Raw genomic sequence first — 22784 nt, forward strand, 5'->3', positions numbered from 1 at the left:
TTCTAATGAAGTTTTTCAAAATGTCCAACATCTATAATAATAATAATACTAAAATAATAATAATAATAAATAATAATAATAATAATAATAATAATGACCTTATTTAAAGAGGGTAACACAATTAGCTAAAACTAATTTACCTTGAGGCCCTCATACAAAGGAATTTATTTATTTAAGCTGCATCTCTGAAAGACTTAAAACATTATTTCATCTGGTCTTAACAACCATGTGTGCACAAAAACATTTGTTTATTATGTCACTGCTTTTTGTTTTCTTGATTAGTCCTGTTCCTTGAGTAGCATATAATAGTGTAGTGTGTAGTAGGGAACCAGACTAAGTGTTGATACACCACCAAACAAGGTTCCTTTTTTTCAAAAACTAGCATGAGACAACCATCTATGTTAAAAGTCAATTTTTTTTTGTTCAGTTAGTAAAATCTTGATGCCTTGATTTCATTGGAAGTAATAGTGAAACTTCTTATCATTCTTGAGAATATCTTTAAGTTCCAGTTCAGGAATTCTCTGAAAATCATTTCCCTCACAATGGTCTGTATCCGTGAAACAAAGCTCTTTATTTTACGAAGTATTCATTTCATATAGTTACTTTGCTATCTTTGATCACAGTAGGGATAAGTATGATTCAGTAGGTAAATTTAATTGTATTACTTACATGATAACATTTATAACTGTACCAATGTTCGACTGAAATGAGTTCACCTGACGTGACCGAGGCCGTTAGAGCTTAAGCACAGGAACAGCCTTAGCAAACGTGGGGCCTGATTTGGATCATTTTGGTGGGGCCCCCATGAGCATGGCATTTGGAAATAAACTTTTATACAATTTTTATATGATACTGAACTTAAAATGTCTTCCATTGATTTAAAATTACTTTTTCACTAGGAGACCAGCTTTTCATTTAATGCAACAATACAACAAATACTTCAAAACACGGTCTACACTTAATTAGGTTCTTGAGGAAATGCTTGCTGACATAGCTGTTATGGTAGACTGACACATTTTACATAAATACAAGAGAACAGATTGGATTTATGTTGAGTAAACTTAAAAGAATCTAAAAGATAGGACTAAAACACAAATTTTTACTTGATAAAAAATTATTTATTAAAGTATTGCCTCCACTAGGCATAAGTGACATTTTCATTTTGATCAAAATTCCTTATATATCGTTAATTGCGGTGTACTATGAATGTCATTTGGAAACAAAATGTTTGCAGATTACATTACTTCTTATTAAAAGTTGATAATTTCATAATGTTGATTAAAACTTGCAGATCATATCTACTGTTTTTGACGACAAAAGAAGTGATATATAAAAGTTTCAGTTACTAATTTTGATACAATTTTCTTCAAGATAAAAAAATAGGGATTAATTCTGGGGTATTTTCTGGTTAAAAAAATGGGATCAACACCTGACCTCGCATTATAAGTGGGTTCATGAGTTGTCAAGCCACAAGTTATCAAGGGAGTGGTGTATATAGCATATAAACAAAGAGAGGAAACTCTTACCATTGTTTCCGCTAGATACTGCTAAGTGACTACCCATTAGCTGGATACGTATAAGTTTGATGCTTTCACTATCTATATAGCACTGAGCAACCTTTCAGATTCCTTGAATTTCTTTGTAATTTTAACCTCTTCATCTAGAAAGTCAGTACAGTAGTTTGTATTAATGTATTTGTTAGATGCTGGGAAAATTATTTTTTATGCCGAATTAATAGTGTGTGAATTGCTTCATAATTGTGGACTTCATTTTTTCTGACATTGTGCACCAAAACTTTAACACCGATGCGTGTATGTGCTTGTCTGTTTGTGCTGACTGGACATATTTTTTACTTCTTTTATGTAACAAGTGATGTTTTTGTGATTGGTGAACACTTTTTGGTTGTTATTTTAAATATTTTTGTTTTTGTCAAGAAGTTAAACAATGATAGCAAAATGCAGTAAGTGTAAGAAATTTAAAACTAATGAAGACAGACACAAGATGTTTTACTTGTATGAATTGTTCATTATCCTTGACCTGCATTGTTTGTGCAGTAGTGTCAGAAGATGTCTGGTCCACAGTAATGCATCAAGAGCAAGGATATGTGTGATATGTCAGATGGACTGCGATGCTATAAGCCTTCATGCTAAAATGGTAACAGTTGCTGGTGAAGTGGAAAATGTGATGGTTACCATCCGCAAAATTATCCAACAGTGCTGACTGACAATTACATGGAGCAAATTGGAGGAAGAAGGAGTTGTGGAGTTCCCTGCATACATCCCAGATGCAGATAAGAGTCGCAGATACATCACCTGTTACACTGTGACTCTGCTGTTGCTGGCCTCAGAACAATTTTTATCTGTTGAAACCTTCCTGGATGTTTTGGACTTATTGGGGAATTGTTACTAGTCGGTGCTTACTGGACACTGGTCTGATAGTACAAGTCACTGATCATTAGATCCCCTTCAGTATGTGGACAGGGATCAGTTAGAGATCCCCCTGTTGCCAGGCTACCAATGAACCCTCAGATTGGCAGCCCCTTCCATATAATCTCTTCATTTGTAAGGGATGTGGTGGCATCCATTTCAGGAAAGTGAATATTTCTTCCATTTATGCTGACATGGACATTAGGGCCTTGGTCACATAAGTAGGGTTGATATTGTGGGTCACATCATAAAATTTATCTGCTTATAAAGCAAAAGGGAAGGAGTGAGGCTTGTCTTATTCTTCCAGGTACTTGATGAAGGTTGAAAAACGTTCTCATTCTCCTGCCGAGTCTGCCACTTGGGACAGTCCCCTTGCGGTGAGGACTTATGGGACAAGACTTTTCCTACTCCAGTCTCCTCTGCATCAGAGAGACACAGGGTTGCTCAGTCCTGCCACCTAGAAGCAAGAGCATAACAATGATATCCAGTCAGTCTTAGTGGATTCTTCACAAGTTCATTGCAGAAAAGACTGAGATGGCACCACCCTTTGGTCAGGGAACTGTTTTGAAGGTTTTTTGATGGTCATTAGTTCACTAGGCATTGTAAGGAGGGTCAGTCCTCTCCCACTTCTATGCTGAGACCTTTGGTTTATATCGCCAGCTCAGTGGTACAATCCCCAGCCAGGCTCGTGAGGCCTTTCTGTTGGACAATAGGATGTCATAAGTTGACCATTCTATAGGGACTTCCAGTTAAAGCGCATGAGGTGTTGGAACTTATATCTTGGTTGTTGTTACCATAGCCTTGCATGCTTCTCTTTTCCTGAGAGCCTTCTGAAGGAGGATTCTACTTCCCAGTCATGTTACAGTGCTTGCTGAAGTTGGTTACCACAACCTCTAGGCATGCTTTATGTCTGTTCAGTTGCTCCATCCTCACAGGATGCTCTGGACACATCTAAAGTCTTACTGATGCATCATCTTTACTCTGCTTTTCTGGAGGCAGAGCCCTCTTCAGAGGGCTCATTCACTCCATGGCATCTCAAGCCCTTAAAGACCAACAACATCAGACCGTTGAATTTGCTGCTGCCCTGTTGAAATTGGCCAGGAATCTCAGTCATCCTGATTGTGCTTGGAACAATCAGCAAATTGCTTCAAAGGGATACAGGCCCAGTCCAAGAAGCAAACCCACTGAAAATCTCCCCCTTGCCCATCCATTGCAAGACAAGGTGACCAGAAAGCCCCAGGGAGGAAGTTTATTTACCCTTCTTCCCTTTATAAGAAAGGAAAGGATAACCATAGGGACTTGTTCCCTTTCCTGTGTTGCATCACTCTTCCAACAATTCCCATAAGAACTCGACTAACCCTCTTTTCAGAAATCTGGTTGAGCATAATGGATGATTGGTGCATCACCTCTATTGACTCATGCCTAGCTTTCAAAAAGCTTATTAGTCAATGTAATGTTATAGAAGAATAACTACAGAATGCATTCTGTACTGCTTATTAAATACAAGCCATCAGTACTGTTAGGAAGGGGAGGAAAGACTGCCATGACAGTATTTTTCCCTTGTGAACATATAACCTTTGTGAACATATAACATAAACCAGCTGTTGGTGTATATCAATTCTAATCCAGTGTGGAATGTCTGATTACTTTTACTGTCAAGTGACATTTTGGAGCTAATTGAATTAAAGCACACAGAAACAACCATTTATATGATTTTGTTAATTCAGTACTACTACTTTTTACAAGATTGCTAGGGGTCATTCACATATGATATCACGCAGTGGGGGTCCAACTTTTGTGCCGAGGGGAGGGGGGTGAAGAAATGTGACATCACAAAAAATATGAGTGTGGAACGCTTCTTTCAAAAATAAGGTGAGAACAAAAATGATTTTGTGACCTGCATCCTCAAACTATTTATCCACAGTAGATAAAAATTCTCACATGGACAACTTATATTAATATTATGTAGGATGAAATATTGGGTAATTGTTATACCTTTAACTGGTTTTTTTACTTACCGGTATGTAATTCTTTTTTAATATAATGCAGACCTGCTAACTCTTACAATTTTGCCACAAGTCTTATGAAAATTACCCATAAAATACGGACTTACGGCATACAAGCAAAAACTATGGAAAAAGGATCATTACCAAAAAATCTGGATAAATGATTCAGCTGTGTTTTATTTTTGGATCTGGGTTTCATATTACAATTAGTGAAATTAGGACTAACTTTACAGCAGCACCCCAGACACTTTAAACTGCACCTATTTGTTCATGCGAAGCGTCTGCATGATCAAACTGTTGATTATAGAATTTTGAAAAAATGGCATCCCGAAAGTGATGAATGTTTAAGATGAAATGGAAAATAAGCCTCTAGAAAGTGTTAATAATCAACACAGAAGAATAAAAAGGAATATTCAGATTCTTGTAAATAAAAGATGGAAAGGACACAATTATGTTTATTGGACATCACATGCCAATTTGAGTATGTCTCATGGCGGGAGATATGATTGCCATCTGATATGTTAAAAAGAATTTCCAAGAATTATGTCAAGTTGAGAGATAGCAACAAGCCATTGAGTTGCATAGGGTTTGGAACAAGAGTTTGCGCAACTGTATTAGTGGGAAATAAGGTCTACGCATACTTTACAAACTTTTCAGTTGAACATAATGTTATCATCGCTGCGTCAAACTTTTAATTACGTTTTCCAGCTTTAAAATAGCAGTTATTGATGTTTTTTACACCTTACTGAAAACTGGTATATCTTAAGGAAGAAAATCAGCTTCCTTACTGAGATGGACTTGTCGGGGTTGGCAGGTCTGTAATAATGAACTACACACTTTCAAAACAAAATGTGGACTAAATAAACTGCAGTCCTACTGGTGATTAAACTTAGATTTTAGAAAAGTAAAACAATAGGCTAACAGGTTATCACCATCCTGTCAATAGTCTGACAAGATCAAAGACACATGAGCTTAGCAAGTTGAAAGACCACTCGATCCACAGTGAATCTTTTAATATTGTTTTTGTGAAAAAACAACAAATGCAGTTAGTTGAGTAGCACCAAGGTTGGGCCATGTGTCATGCTGGGATGCCACACATTAAAGGGAATAAATGTATCAAATGTTAGCTTTTTTCTGTTTTTATTGAAAATATTTTATTGGCACCACTGAAGTGCTAGATCATAAACGGTCTTTGAAGCTTGAATGCAGTGTATCACCCAGGGGTGTAAAATTGAGGGTTGAAAAAAACCTTGGTGTCAGAACTGGGGGTCAGACAAAAAATGTGGGGGTCAAAAATGTACTGACAAATTTTCATTTCACCCACACATTTTCAGCTTGAAACTGGATATTGCAACTTGCACAACATTCTCTCTCTCTCTCACTCTAAAAATACAAATAAACCAACATGCACAATTAACAAACCAGTGCATTGTCCATTCAAAGAATAATTTTATTAATTCATTTTTCTTTTAGTTTAAAGTCGTACTTTTAAGAGTCTACTCATAATCTTTTTGTAGCAATATGATAGACCAACACATTACATATAAGCCAATACAAAAAGCCAGTTAAGTCTTCTTAACCAAATGGCAGTTAACTTACTGCCTGTCATAAAATATGGACTATCATCGGTTTCATTGTACTTGTCCTAAAAGACATTTATCCAAAAATCAAAAAGGCCAATGATTAATCTTCTTTCTAATAAGTTACACTTGAACTTTTATTGCAGCAAGTTAAAAACCAACGAAATCTGCAATGACCCCCTGACTTTGTAATCCAAATAACGCATTTGTTGCAGCAAGTTTACTGATTTTTTTGTTGTGAAATAATGTATTGGCTGATAATGCGTTCTCTAGATGTCTTGTGGCAGAATTTTTTTTATTCTTAAACCCTATCACGAAAGGATTATTCATGTTTGCAGTCTTCGCAATCATTCGATCAGAAGGCACACCGGTAATTCTAATGGATGTGCCGTATTCCAGTCAAGGGAATTACTTTCTCCTTTTTTCATTAAAGTTAGATACATAGTTACTCTTTTGTGTTCTGCTTCTTTCACTTTCTTCGCTAATGATTCTTAGTCCAAGCCGTTTTAATCTGGTGATCACATTCTAGTGCAACAATCATTGACATTAAACATCTGGACGAGATCTTGATGAGCTCTATGGAAATCGCATGAGTGAGAGCTCGCGAGATTAAGGGAAGCTACTCCGTCATAACATTACCTATGCTGGTCTGGTTCCCTGTTTCGTATGCTCCCTGCTAAAGGGGGCAGGGGCCAGTTTTTCTGTACAAATTTAATGACACAATCAGCGACCTAGTATAAAAAATCATAAACATTCAAATACACAAGTGAGGTCAAAATGGTCCATATTTTTAGATACATATATTAAAACAAAGCATAAGAATATTATCCACTTGAACAGAGAAGTCAATGGCAGTTCATAGCAGAAGTTTATGCACTCCAACCCCAAATTTATACCTACAAATTTCTTGTCTGACAGTCATTTTTGACACCATGTGATGCTCACAGTGCAAACACATGCCCTTTTCCTAGATGACACTCCTGCTAAACAGGCTGATGCAATTGAAAATAGTTGTCATCCAAGCCATTTTTGAGATATTCTACTTCTCCCAAACCAATGTGTTTACTGCTAGCTGCTATGGGAGGCTAGCTCTTCTTCCTAGCCAACTATTCGTATTTCACTATCAACATACTGCAGAGTAGCTATGGAAGGTGTACATGCCTGACATCAATTTCAAGAACAACACAAGCCTGAAACACTTAGTTCACAAATATATCCATATCTTTAAATAGTAAACAATAATAGCTGAAAAAATCACACCATAGCCTTAAGTTAAGAAATTTGCCAGGGGCCAATTTACGAAACTGTACCCTGCCACCTTAAGAATTTGGATGAAAATGGTTTATGTCAAAAGTTATGTACATCTCACATAATCAGACATTGCTATAAGGGAAAATGTTTTGTTCATCAAACTAAAAATAGTATTATGTTTTTAGAAAAGTGACTACTTTGTGGCAAAAAGCACAGCATTATTTTCAATGTGAATTATGACTGACTGCATTTCTTGAAAGATTTCAAATTCTTTGCAACCTACAGTGCTTTTGGTCTTTGTTTACCACCATAGAATCAGGACAGAATCAAAATTTCCTTTACAATGTTTCATGAATGTCAAGAAGAGATTTGGAAGTTATAATTTTAGGAGGGTATGACAGAAATGCTATGTTTGCTGTCAATGTCACAAGTGAAAAGTTCATATAATTTTTTCTATAAAACTTAATGAAATCACACATTTAAGTAAAGTGTGTGCTTTAGAAGTAGACTGATATAAAACAAGCAGTTCCTAACCATTCATTATCATTCTGGAGATGCTAATATCAGCATCGGTGTTGTGGGGGGGGGGTATTTAGAACACAACAGTCTAGCTAATCTGGAGAGATCAAAGTTTAATCAATTAACATTTGACCATACTGGAATATTGATATATTGAAACTGTACCCTGCCATCTATACGAATAGCGGAGTGCAATGCAGGGAGCATATGAAGCAAGGAACCAGACTATACCTTTGCATTGGATATTAAATAAATCCTGATTGATTTATGCGAATCCTTTGCATAAAAAAAATGCACGGCAACAAAACATGTGCATCAATTTTCTCCAGCCTGTGTATAGTGTGTATAAATGGAAATACTGACTTGAACGACATTTAAAAAAAGCAGAACTAAAAAAGACAGGATGAGGGGAGAGAAGAACTATGAGGATTGAGCCAGCTTGCGGCACTAGTAACATTTACACTATTGAAACCATATAACATAAGGTGTCCAATGTTACATTATTTTTAATGGATAAAAATAAATTATATCAGTCTTTATTTAGTGCTTATGTGCTAGCATATCCTACAAAAACCAAAAGGATGTGCCAAGATGAATTCATTATAAAGTGGAATAGTATCAAGATTGACACAGATTTGGCTGAAAATGTTAACCATATGTTGCAAGAGCTCAAGGCGATCTCCATTACGAAAAAAGGATCACTTAATAACTTTTGGACAAAACAAGCACCATCAGTTTCAACAAAGGTTTCTACTCAGGACTATTTGAGTCCAAGGAACATCCGACTGATGTCTTGAATATCATTACTTTGAAACATTGCCTTCTACAAGCTATTTGGCACCTCAGAGAAATGCTAATGTTAAATTACATTTGAAGTCCCAAATTGACGTCATAAACTCTGACCTCGTTGGTTTGTATAATCGGCAGATGTAAGGACTACTTTCAAATGAGCAGAACTTAAAAGATAAACAAAAAAGACAAACTGAGTCGGAAATGAAACTAAAGAGGAAGATTGATGATCAAAGAAGATCCCAGAAAGCAAGGGATTTGAAAAAATAAAAAATGAATGCTTTATTGGAAGATATTCCTGAACTGCACACAAACTGAATATCAGGGCCAGATGTGGTCAACCAAAAATCAAAGAGGAACAACCATTGCTTTTGCAAACTATACTTTATATCTCATGAAAAAAGACAGTATGAAGTCTACAGAAGTATCAAAACCTTAGATCAATTAACAGAGCATTTTAAAAAAGATGGCTTTAATATAAGTCGAAGTTGACTATACCTTCATATCCTTCCTACGTGTAATTTATTGTCAAAAGGTAAGTGTCATGTAACCGCTGCCCCAGTAAAGCTAATTAGAGTGCAAAATGATTATGACACTAAACATATTGATGGCCAGTTTTGCACAGCTACAAGAAGACATTTCAACGAACTGTCTTCCATTCTTGGACAGGTTGAGGTTTGTTTTATCAGCCAGGATGATATATGTTGCATCCCAATCAGTCTGGTCACTGCCAATAAGCAGAGTCCATTGCTAATGCATGCCGATTATAAAGTAAGCCTTCCTGACCATGACTGGGTAGTTGCTGCCTGGCACAAGCTAATACCCGTCATGTATGCCAGCATTGAGATCCATCACAACATTCTAGAAAGCCTCATCTTTAATAAAGTCATTATTTCTATTATTATTATTATTATTATAAATGAAGAATTCATTTCAAAGTACGTCTAATCTTGCATGGTCCCAGATGCCCTTCCAACAATCAAAACCTGGTGCAGTTTAAATAAAAGACGCATTCCCTTCTACAGAAGGCCATAGTAGAAAGGGTGTCTTCGAACTTCTACTTCCAGTTGTTACAGGTTTTTAAAAAAGGCAGATAGTGTAAGTTGATTATCGACCTTTCCATCTTAAACAAGCTTATTGAGAAGGAACTTTTCAAGATGGAAACCATGGCCTGAATCAGGAATCCTTGAAGGCCTGGTAAATGTGCTTTCCATCAACCTCCTGAGATACATACCATTACATCCCAAAGTACCTCCAGTTTTGTCTTGACTTAGAGGTTTTCCAGTTTTGCACCTTTGCAAGATGAACAAACAAGCATCATGCCCTGACTTTAGAAGAAGGGTGTTTACAGTAAATAGCAATTGCAGGTCTTTATCTCTCATTTGCCAAAATATCCTTGAAGCAAACAAAGAAAAGAGCTTCCTTCACTATCTTCACTCCCTATAGAGGTCTGTAGTTTCAGTTGTATCTGTACTGAGGATGATAAAAATCAACTCGTGTTCCCAGTATGGGCTTTCTATTTGGCTATTTGTAAAGGAAGAAGAAAGGGTAGGAAACAACTTTTTCCTATACTCTCTGTTGATATCTTGGCACCCACTAATTTCTAGTTGCATTGTTGTAGCCATCAAGAGAACTTGTGAGTCCCTTTCTGAAAGATACCTTTGATTCATGAAGAATAAAGTCCATGAGTTTCAAGCAACTTCATCAGGCTATCTAACTTGCATGTCATTGGAGGATGATATGGAAGCCATGTTTTGACAGTCACGTGCTCCCATCTCATCCTACTTTACTTCTTTGATACACTATGGCACAAAAGTGGCATTAGCAAATACTAACTTACAGTAGTGGACATTCCTACTGTAAGGGTGAGTATATCCTTGTTTATACTATTTTCAGACGTCATCAGCCTCCTACCACACTGGAAAATTCAGCTGCACAATAGTGACATGTCACATATTACTGATATTAAAAGATTTTTGGAGTGGGATTGGAGTTAAACTTTAATGTAATACTTACTGTCGCTTTTCTCTCCTCCCATCCTGCTCTGATCATCTGCAAGTAGTCTGTGTTCGTAGAAGGGGTGTTGGCTACAGTTCCTGAACCTGTGTTATGGGGAACAAACTGGGTGTTATTCCTTCTAAAGGTAGCTGCACCTGCAATTGTAGAGAGTATAGCTTTTATTTGCAGTGAAAGTATTAGGTCTAATAAAGTTCCACAAACATGTAAAACTGCCGTGGTTATACTATTGCATATAGCAGGAACAAAAGATGATGTAAATAACTACAGACCCATTTCTATCCTTCCTTCTCTCTCCAAATTACTAGAAAAACATGTACATGATTCTTTTCTCAACTATTTAAACACTTACGATCTTATTCGTGATAATCAGTCTGGTTTTCGCCAGAATCACTTCTGTGAAACTGCACTTGTATGTTTGATTGATAAATGGCTGAAAGCATTTGATCAAGGAGAAATGGTAGGCACTATTATCGTTGATTTTTGTAAAGTTTTTGATCTTGTAGACCATGAAATTTTGCTTGATAAACTAAAAAGCTATAAATGCAGTGAAAACACTCTAAACTGGTTTACTTCTTACTTAACAGATAGAGTGCAAAATGTATCTTTAAATGGTCAACTTTCTGAAAGTAAAAATAGTAATTGTGGAGTACCACAAGGCTCTGTCCTTGGACCTCTGTTATTCATTCTGTTTATCAATGATTTACCTCTTAAGATTGGAACTTCAATTTCTTTCACTGACCTATATGCAGATGATACTACAGTTTCTGAGAATGGTAAAACCAAAACAGTACTTGAAAATAACTTATAAGATGCTCTCAACAGACTTTAAGTATGGTGCAAGGAAAACAGTATGATCATAAATACAGAAAAAATGAAAGTCCTACAAGTTACAACACAACAAAAACGAGCAAGGCTAGATAGCAGCAAACTACACGTTCTATTTGACAACGTGAGCCTCAATATGACCTCTCAAGATAGAATTCTTGGTGTATTCGTGGATAACAATCTTACTTGGTCTATTCACATTAAACATATTAAACTTCCCTGACTGGATGATCTTATTAACATTGGGCTTTTGCCAGAAGACTTCTTGTGATGTCCATCTTGAATGTTGTTATTCCTATGTCACTGAACAAAAAGTCATATTGTTGTGATGTTTTCACAAGAAGACTTTTCTTATGATGCCTAAATGAAACGAGTGCTGCCTGCACATCCAGGATTTGCTGCCATTGATGCTTTCATGAGATCTTGTTATTGTTACTATGCCTTAATGAATGGTTGTATCAGCACAAGGCTGCATCTAAAGAACTTCTTGTTGGTCATAGTGGCCATCTTGAAAATCTTATCACAACTTCTCCAGGTTGGATGATCATTTCAGCATGGAGTTTTCACTGAAAACTGTTTTATGATGTCTAATTGGACATAAATGAAAATGGTGTCAATCTGACATCCAGTATGGCCTCACATTAGACATCTAGAAGATTGTATTATGGCTACTTCTCTTAGATGACTGGCCTTCGTGCTTTCACCAGAAGACTTCTGATGTCTAGTTGATCCTAACTGGAAATGTTGCATGTCTGAAATCCAAGATAACCACCATAATAGCCATCTTGAAAATATTGTTATCATTATTCATCAAAAACTCAAAGACATTAACCAGAAGACTTCTTATTGTGTCTTCTTGGTCCTAATTAAAATGGTGCTGATCTGATGTCCAGTATCGCCACCATGGTGGCCATCTTGAAAATCTTGTTATCACTTTTCAGTGGAAGAGTTCTAGTGGTGTCTGGATGGTCCTAAATGAAAATGATGCAAATTGACCCTCAGCATGGCCACCATGGCTGTTATCTTGAAAACAGTGTTACCTCTACTCTAAAATGGATATTTATATGAATATGGGATTTTCACGAATAGGCTTCATATTCTGCATAGCTGAAAATGAAAATGGTGCCTCTCATACATCCAGTATGGTTGCCACAATGGGTGTTGTGAACATCTTGCTATTGCTACTACCCCTGATCAGATGGTCATATTGACATGGGGTTTTAACCAAATGACTTTCAATGATGTCTACTTTATTCTAATGAAAACAATGCCAATCTGATATCCAATATGTCACCCATAGCAGCTAGTTTAACATTTTGTTATCTCTGAAAAATATCAGAGATTGTTTCAACACCTTTAGATAAAAGGAATACATGGTCTTATCTTGAATTCTGGGATATTGTTTTCAGCTATTAAAGAATCAGTCTATTGGAGGGACTCTTCTTACCTTTATAAAAGTTTCCTCCTGGATTGTGCATTGGATATGTTCTTGTTACAAGAAAAGTATTACAAGAAAAGTATTGTATTACAGTATTACGAGAAAAGTATAGTATTACAGTATTACAAGAAAAGTATAGTAATTATAGCCAAGCATTTGCATTGCCTTCTGTGGGAATTTAATTAGCTGTCTAGTTAGTGTAGTAAGATATATTCTTTGGGTTTCACTACTTTTTTTCTTCATTTGTGGAGGTAGGTGAATAAAACCCTGTAAAATGATTATAGATCAGTTAAGAAAATGAATGTGAGCAAGCACTTTTTTGTGTGTGCTGTTTTACTACAAAAAGTGAAAATAAATCTTCTTAATATTTTTAGGTACAACATGCTTGCAAAATACTGTGAGGAGAATGAGGTCTACATCTTTAACAAAATCTTTGAAAAGACCCCCATGCCAGGTGAGAAGGAATGTGAGGTACATCTTGAATCCGAGTTGTCATATGAAAAAGGAAGTGGGCTTCAACAGCTTTATTCTATGTGGATGGATATGGAGGGAGATGAGAGTATGAAAATCATAGCATTAAAATGGTTATGTATAAAAACTGTAGCATATAGTAAATGTAAAAGTCACATTGACTTATTCACACATTTTCAATGATATGTCAGAAGGCGAAAATAAAAATGCTGATAATAATGATAATAAAATGTAAGAACAATGATGTCAAGAACAATTAACAGCTATGATGGGGGGCCCCGAGTGGCCAAGTGGTCTAAAGCACTTACTGTTATGGATCTCCACCATCTCAACTGTCTGCGTGGGTTCGAGTCTTGGATTCCGCCAATGTGGGTATGTGAGAAAGCTTGCCAGTAGTTTCTCGAGAGTCGGTGGTTCTTTCCGGGGATTTCCCGGATTCTTCCTCCACCATTAATACTGGCTGCCATGTATAGCCTATCATGTGCTGAAAAATGGCGTTAAACCCTACAACAATAACAGCTATGATGATGTCTGTGGATTAGTATGCTTATCTTTTTTACACATGAAAAAATTGTCAGTGACCATATCCAAGCGATTCAGAAGAAGAAAAATGTGATGGAATATCTGTCTTTGTCATGGTTATACATCTTCTAACTTGTAAGTTCATATGTAAGCAAATTTTAGCAACATAAATTACTAGTGCATGCTGCTTTAGTGCACATTAATTTTTAATACTGACCATCTTGTAATTGTTTAAAATCCTTCTTAATGTGGGTCCTATATTTTTTCTTACACGATCCCTTCCCCAAAATGAAATATTTTGTACACATTATTTTCTGTACTTATTGGAGAATTTTTTCCATACAAAACATTTTGTGACAATGAAATGATTTGAATGATATAATTCATATATAAGTTAATTCGTAGTATAAGATGAAGCTAAAATTTTCTGGTAAAAAAGTATTGTCTTATAGGCCGGCAAACATGGTAATCATAATCTTAGATTTTACAAGCTGTATAATCACAATAGTAATTGTAATCTTCTTTCAATGGCAGTGTAATCGCATAGTGTAATCATTACTACAGGAATAATAAAGTTTCCATAAACAAAAGACCATGACTATTGACTATTACAGTAAGGAGTGGGTAATTTTAGGTGGCCAATATATGAGCTAATTTTTCTTAAAATATACATTGTCTTATAATTTTAGGTGATCATTTGTTAATTCAAAAATTCATGTTCAGTTAGCAACTCTTTCTTCAGGTATAAAGTTTGCAGTGAAGTAGACTTCAAATAAATGTCTCATCTTTGTGAAGGCTGATCTCACAAGATGATTATCGAAGCCAAGTACTTCACTTTGTTGATGTGAATGTGATGTAAAATGTGCCAAGTAATGCTCATTTGTTATTATAATTTTTGTGTAAATAATCATCAATGAACATTTACACAGAGTTACAATTGTTTGTTTTTTCAGTTATGCAATGTATATCTGCCCAGAACAAAAAATATGATAACAAACAAAGCAAACAAATCATCCCCCTTTAATTGTAATCATAATCGTGATCATAATTTACAAATAAAGTGAAATAGTAATTGTAATCGTAATCATCAGTGGCAAACAACCTGTAATCGTGATCGAGCACCTCTAATCAACCCCATGCCTAGAGGGAGTACGTGATAACAAGCCTTTCTCCCACATTACAGAATAGGTTATGATGATCCCATATTTTATGCTTCAGTGACTTGGATTAAATTTTGCCTTTGATGTTCATTTCTCATGCACTGTACATGTTAGGCATGAAATGATAATGATGTGCATCTCTGTGATACACCCAAATAATGAAAGAAGCTCACTGTGACCTATATTTCATCCTCTTCTGGTTTTGGTTAAGTTTTGCACTTATTACATGACCATTGGAGTTTTTGTCATTCTATAAGTATGCTGCCCTTTCTAAAATCATGCAACCTGGTGCGTGCATGCATCGTAATAACTACTACACTGCTTTTACAAAAAGAGGTCTATGTGACCTGTATTTCATGCTTTAGTGAATGTGAAATTGTGTGGTGTTTAAGTTAATTTTGATGTGTGTTGTTTATGTTAAACATGAAACTTCATAGTTGCATCTCTGCTAGTACTACACCCTTAGACCCAATGAAGATCACTGTGACCTATATTTTATGCTTTGTTAATATAGGTTCAGTATTTGGTTTGGCTCATGACAACATCGATTTTTTTCATGTTATAAGCATTCTAGCCAAGGCCTTTTCTGACCAGTGCAGCTGGAAGTTAAAACTAATCTTCTTATTCAGTGGTAAACTGTCTGTATTATTGACTATACACTTTATTTTGTGATCGATTACCTTTCAACTGGTACCAATCACTGCCAACTCAACTATATCTGCATGGGGTTGAGTCTCTGGCTTGGCCAATGTGAATATATGAAAAAGCTACCAGCAGCTTCCCATGTGTTGGTGGTCCTTACCAGGGTTTTCCCTGGGTTCTTCCTCCGCCATTTATTTTGGCCACCATGTTTAGCCTATATTAAGCTGGGAAATGGTGTTAAACCTACAAAAACAACATTTAGTAATGTTTAAAAGTTAAGCTATTACAGTATAAGATAGAAAATTGCAATCATTTCAAACTGAATACAATTTCAACATGATAAGTAATGTCAGTACTAATGGAGACACCTAAAGCTTGGATTGAGTTGTGTAAGTGCTGATTACAGTCTCGTTTAATAAAACAGGACTGTTGTGTTCTATAGACAGTGCTGTGTGATAATATAAACCTTCCCATTGGTGAATCAGCGACCTAGGGATTAGAGATAAAGCTGATATATAGTGTGCTAAATATTGGTTTGACAAGTGGGTCAGTTTAAATATGTATGCCATGGAATAAATGTGTATGTAGAAACAAGTCAATGCCTTTCAGTACAAAACAGAAGCATGACAGTGGTGACAAAGATATAGCTGATAAACCTAAGGATGCTTAGGGAAGAATTAGGAAGGTTGTGTCATTCTACTGACAGGATTGAAACAGACCTGCTACCATGATGTACACTACTAGTAAAAGTCTTCATCTCTGATAATGGCTGCAAGCTTGCACAGTTTCCACCATTCTCTGTCCACAAAATCATACATGATGTCGATGGAAGAAGTGGGTCAAATGGTTTGATAATCTTCTGTTCAGAATGGACATCAAAGACACAAAACACTGATGTATGTGCTGCATTTACATTATGGTGGCAAGGAAGAAACTGATATATTTTAAGCCTTTCAAGATACTTTGATAACTGCCAAATGACTATAGAAAAACTGACATTTACTTCGCACCAAAAAATACCCACAAGTTTGAAATCTTCAAACTTCATCAAGAGAAAAGAGAGAAATTGACAATCAGTTGATGATTTCCACACAAAGCTATGGCAGCTTTCAGCAACTTTTGAATTCACTGACCATGGTTCATGGAGAAAGCAAACAACATCAACTAACAGTACAGAAACCAAACATGCAGAAATTGTAAATAAAGACTCAAGATGGAAAACAAAGTAGAAATCAAGTTAGGTAGTTGTCAAAGAGCTCAGATGAAGAATACACACCTCTGGCCTGCAAACTCAAGACCAACAACAGCATCTCAAGCAACAATAGAAGTAGACGGAGCAAAACTAGAGGTGCTGATTGATACATTTCTGAGCATTAATACATTTGCAAGGCTGAGATGTAAGCTTAAAGTGCAGTAAACACACAATTGTATTTTTGCCTATGTAACAGTGACCAAATTACATATACCTGGCAAGTTTCAGGCCATGATTGAAACTAAAGATAGGATTGTAACAGGTCAAGTCCACGTAACCAAAGGAAATGTAGGAAATGTGAGGTATGAAACAAGCACAGAGTTAGCAAATTATTCCAAAAATCTGTATTACAGTGTAGAGTAAGCATGAAGAATTGCGCAAAATAGGGCTGGAGACTTAAAAGTCATAGAAATATACCTTTACACTAATGATACTGTAGTTCCTGTAACCCAGCTTCACCAACAGATCTTGATGAAATCTAGATCTGCATTGATATGTGTTTGTCCAATGAAGCGGTGTTTTGCGAGAGACACATCACGCCAATGATAAATAATCTTAGTAAATCTCTGTAGTGCGACTGTGTTCTCCAATCTATATCTAAATTGTCAAGTGGGCAAAAAATTAAGGAACACTGTAACATTCTCGACTTCATGTATAGAAATATAGAGATATAAATGTCATTTTTAGAATATGATTAGTGGTGAAGATATTTCAAACATGATGTACAGTACTGGAAGGACTTTGTGGCAAAAGCAATTTTAGCAAAGACATTCTGGTATAAGTTCCCACTCAGGAAGAATATGACAAAAAACATAGAATCTATTTTCTCTTGCATAAAAGTTGACACTAAACAAAAATAAATATGAGTTCAACAAAGACAAAACTGAGTTCTTTGGGCACATTTTCAGCAAAGATGGAATTCTCCAGATCCAAAGAAAGTGGAAGCAATAAAAATGCCAGTATTCCGTCAAATAATTCAGAAGTAAGCAGTTTTCCTGGCATGACAAACTCTGATTTATCCAAAATTATTCAACAATTAATGAAGAACCTCATCATGCCTGAATCAAGCAAAACCAGTCATGGGATTGGAATGAAAACACATGAAAATATTTGCAAAACTCTAACAAGATTTAGCAAGTGATGCAGTAATAGTGTATTTTGATCCTAATAAGGAAACACAATTGTTGATGCAATGTTCTGTCAGTCTAGGTGCATTATTAACTTAGAAAGGAAAGGTTATTGCCTATGCCAAGAATGGAAAGGTTATTGTCTATGCCTATACACTTTTAAGTGTAGAAAACAGTATTAACAGACCAAATGTGAAGCACTAGTGATAGTTTGGGGTGGTGAGAACTTCTATCTGTACTGTTTATATTAGTCAGTAACCACAAGCTCCTGAAAGTTTTTTAACAATCCAAAATCAAGGCTTCATGCAAGAATAGAGAGATGGCAATTGAGATTACAGGCATACAGTTTCAAAGTATGTGCCAGACTGTATTTCATGACCTCCCAAGGTTGAAACTATCTTCTATAAACATTTTTTAAGTTGCCAAAGCTTATGTTCAGTTCCTATTCATCAACACCATACCCAAGGCTATTAAAATTAAAGAAATTCAGATGTCTACTGTAGGGGACCGGATCTTCAAAATATTCTCAAATCAACAGATATTGGAAACATTCCTACAAACAAAACAAACCCCTGGAGACATTTTCAAGACTTGGAGAGGAACTTACAATCACTTCAGTTGCAAATGTTGTTGTGACAGGAAACTAGTAATTCAGAAAGTGATACAACACAGAGTAATGCAATTCGTACGTGTAGGCTATAAGGGGATAGCCCAAATAAAACAGCTTCTTCTTGAGAAAGTATGGTTTCCTAGTATTGATATAAAAGTAAAAGATATATGTAAAAGTTGTATAACATGCCTTACATAAGTACCAAAGCAAGTGGTGGAGCTACTTTACTAATGACAGTTCTATCAGCCAGACCTTGGTATTAAATTAGCATGTATTTAAATAGCTCTCTTCCATATAGAGTCTACTTGTTGACGACTACTCAGTGTATCCAGTTGTTAAAATCATTAATTCTGTGTATGTATGGAAAAGGTGTCATCCCACAATTATATATATATATATATATATATATATATATATATATATATATATATATATATATATATATAGACACACACACACACACAGTCAGCCAACATCACAAAGCCAAATTTAGTTTCTTTTTTACTGGCATTCATGGGTTTTTTGAAAATAAGTTGAAACAATATAAAAGTTTTAAAGCAACACAATCTAGTGCTTAGTGCATGAACATTGATGAGCCAATGTCTGCCAGAAGATTTGGAGGAGAAAATAAAATTATTCCTTGAATTTGTAAAGGCCAGTGGAGACAAAGATGATTTTGCCGACAATATCATCATTAACATCAACGAAACTCCAGTGTACTTTGATCTCATTCCTGGATGGACTGACGATAAGAAGGGGATTAAAAGTCTGAGACTCTGCACAACTGGTGCAGATAAAAAGATCCAACTTTAGTCTTTGCAGTTTCCATAGAAGGAGATGTGTTGCCTCTAATGATAATTTTTCACTGCATGAGGGAGCTAAAAAAAAAAGTATTCATGTACTGAAAGGATAGGTTGTACGTGTGCAGGAGCAGGGTTGGGTTGATGAGGTGGCACTTCACTTGATTAAAAAGTTTAATCTCCAGTACATAGATTAATATTATTTTAAAATAAAAATTTGGTTGGAGTGCATTTTTTTAATGCAGTTTTCAAATGATTTAAGAGTTGTCCCACAACCTATATGGTCCAGAAAATAGCGTACACAAAAGGTTACTTTAATAATTAATGCATGGTGTCCCAAGAAATACGGTGTCCCAGAATATAAGGTAAATGAGGTATATAGGTAATGCGATGTGATAGACAAAGAACTATGTTGTGTTTGCTGACATATTTTAGATCAACGGTAGATGTGGTCAGAGGTGGCTGACTCAAGTTTAATGTCTTGATCTTGATTAGTTCTTTATCATTTCACTGTTTTTGCATTGTGTGGTATTATTTTGCAAAATATATGACCATACTAATTTAGAAAAGTTTTCAATTTGGTATTCTGAGGATTCAACAGTTGTAATTATTATTTGTGGGAACGAATGCAGGTCTTTGGTTGTTTGGTGGGAAAAGCTGAATTTGTAGTTTTGCATATAAGTACAAGTATATTAATCTTGATTTCTATGGTTTGATTACATTGTGAAACGCTATTTCTGCTTTGGTTTTCAACATTTGTATACAAATATTAATATATTTTAAGTTCTACAGTTATAATTGTTTCCAGGACAACTTGTTCAATACTGAGGTCATATGTCCTGTGGTATATCATAATAGTAGATAATAAACCTGGCTGCTTCCTTTTGGATTTTTCAGTTACATTTTCTAAAAGCTTCAAATGGCAGTCTCAAACTGAACAAGCATATTCTAAAATAGGTCTGACTAAACCCCTGAACAATAATTTTTTCATATTTTATGGGCAAGATGACAAGTTGCATCTTGATGGGGATAAAGTACAATTTGCTGTGGTGCATAATTCTTGAATTTGTTGGTTCCATTTCAGATCACTAGTGATTGTGACTGCTAAATATTTTATTTCATTAAGATTTTGAAACGTAGTACATTTCAGTGAATAGTTTTATGGCATATCTTTCTTGTTATTTGCATTATTTTGTGTATTTGGGTGGTAGGAATTGCATGCCTCATTGTACTAATTTATTAATGTCATCTTGTAATAGTTTAGTATCCTGCTCTGTTTTGATTCATCTGTAGCATACAGTCATCTGCGAAAAGTCTCTTAAGTATTTCTGGATGTATATCATCTGGAATACAAGCTTTTGATGGGTTTAAATCATGTAACAGCTTTTAAACTCCTATGCATCTTACTACTACATGTATATTGTTCATATGTAGTTCTTTTGGGAATACAAATAATGAAGCCATGTCACCAAAGTGGTTAAAAACACTACAGAATTGTGTTCAATATCTCAGCTTTCTGTGCATCTGTTTCTACTAATCAGGTATCCATCTTAAGTGGAGGATTGATCTTTGAGTCTTTTTCTTGGTTGTTGATGTATTTATTTCCAGAAGGATTTCAAATCTTATGTTAGGCTTCAAACCATGTTGTTGATGTCATTGATGTGTGAAATTTTATTGTCTTATTTAATTTCAGCTCTTAACTCTTCCCATTTCCTTCTTAATTTTTCACTGCCAGTATGCTTTGCTTTAGCATGAATCTTGTTTGGGTGTTTTCAAACTAGTTTTGTAAAGTAGTATGTAATCCTAGGCATTAACAAAAGTGATCTACTCAAGTTTGAAGGAGCAGTTATTTCAGCTATAAAAGTTAGAAAGGTTTGTATAATTTTCCTATAACTTCAGTATCCCTCATAATTTTGAGACCGTTAAATTTTTTTTTGCAAAGGTGCTAGATTCATATACCTCTACATGAAGATTCCCCTTACCAGAAGTTTTTAAGGTTTTGTTTGTGGGGTGATACACAAGTTTATATAGATATGACAGAAGCTGTAACATCACATGCACTAAACCAGTCAGGTGAATGATTATATGAGAATATGTGATGTAATAAAGCCCAGATGAGGTAAACAATATTTCTGTCATGAGTTGGAGAATTTATCATATTTGATTGTCTCAAGCTGCTCTCTCTCTCTCAACAAAACTAAATCATCACAGTGACTGCTTGGACCTCTGTACCAGATAGCTATTTAGTTGGAGTGTCCATTCACTATTTTTTTTTTGTCCACACAGATACTGATCCATGATCCATTGTCCAGTTTGGCCAGTGGCATCCACATAAGATCTTGATGTATGAGTAATTATACTTCCCCCTACGTGTATCATTCTTATATACATTATAATTACATTCATCCAGAAATAACAAAGGTGGGGACTGAATTATTAGCAACAATGTTTTTCAACATGTCTAAAAGAAAGTAACTACAAATTTGTATCCTAATTTTGTTCATGTTCACTGAAACTAATATTAGATTTTTGTTATTCAATTAATTTTTGTTGTATTTCAGTTTGTATGAGGTGTTACAACATCCTTCCCTATTCAAGATATTAAACTTATTTTAGTTTGAATGGGTATCCTGAGAAATTTACAATGTCAGATTTAGGACATGTCAAAATACAAGTGGTATCTTGAATTTCATTATAATATTCAAAGTTACATGTTTATGGGCAATGTTAAAAGTAAAATATAGCCTGAAAGAAAATAAATCATACCAAGAGACATACAATACTCAGATTACTGCTATGACCTGTTCTGACACTGGACATCTGTCATACTATAAAAGAGAGTCTGATAGTTTTCCTTTCAGGCTATTGCATTTTTTTTTTAACATTAAGCTTGCGTCAGCATCCTGTTGCTGTGGTCACCTTATGTTACACTAATGGTATGGTTATTATTATATTTTTTATGAATCAGTCATGGTAATTGAAAATCATGGTCTCCAAATGGGATATTTCTGGTCAAAGGTTTTCTGGAAATAATAGAAAATTGCTTGTAGGATTCAGAGTATTATTTTTATTCATTTGAAATAAATGTAGATGAAAACTACCATAGGACTAATAGTAACTCCAAGTGCAAAATCACCTGGCTTTAACAACTCTGGTCAGAATGTTAAGTGCAGTCGACCTTACCTCTAAAGTCCCTACCATCTATAAAACTAGGGATGTGTACAGCTAAAGTAACCTCATCAAGATCCATGAGTTAAAGAGCTTTGAAGTCACAGCCAAATGTGAAAAACATACAAAAATGATATGTCAGTAGTAGGAGTAAACTTAGAATATATGTTGCTTAAATA

General features: G+C 35.3%; 1 protein-coding gene across 3 annotated transcripts in view; it reads left to right on the forward strand.

Annotated features, from left to right (window-relative positions):
- The window catches only part of LOC149802127 (uncharacterized), a 131898-nt gene that overhangs the window by 64764 nt on the left and 44350 nt on the right, over window positions 1-22784 (forward strand). For 2 of the 3 annotated variants that reach the window (XM_089956530.1, XM_089956531.1), the window contains exon 13: window positions 13228-13412. In XM_089956530.1, coding sequence (XP_089812656.1) covers window positions 13228-13412 — 185 coding nt within the window. The remainder of the gene's footprint in view (window positions 1-13227; window positions 13413-22784) is intronic. The other variant, XM_089956532.1, reaches the window with a different exon arrangement.

Source organism: Sinohyriopsis cumingii, chromosome 4 (genome assembly GCF_028554795.1).
Source record: "Sinohyriopsis cumingii isolate HCF-2022 chromosome 4, ASM2855479v2, whole genome shotgun sequence".
Lineage (NCBI taxonomy): Eukaryota > Metazoa > Mollusca > Bivalvia > Unionida > Unionidae > Sinohyriopsis > Sinohyriopsis cumingii.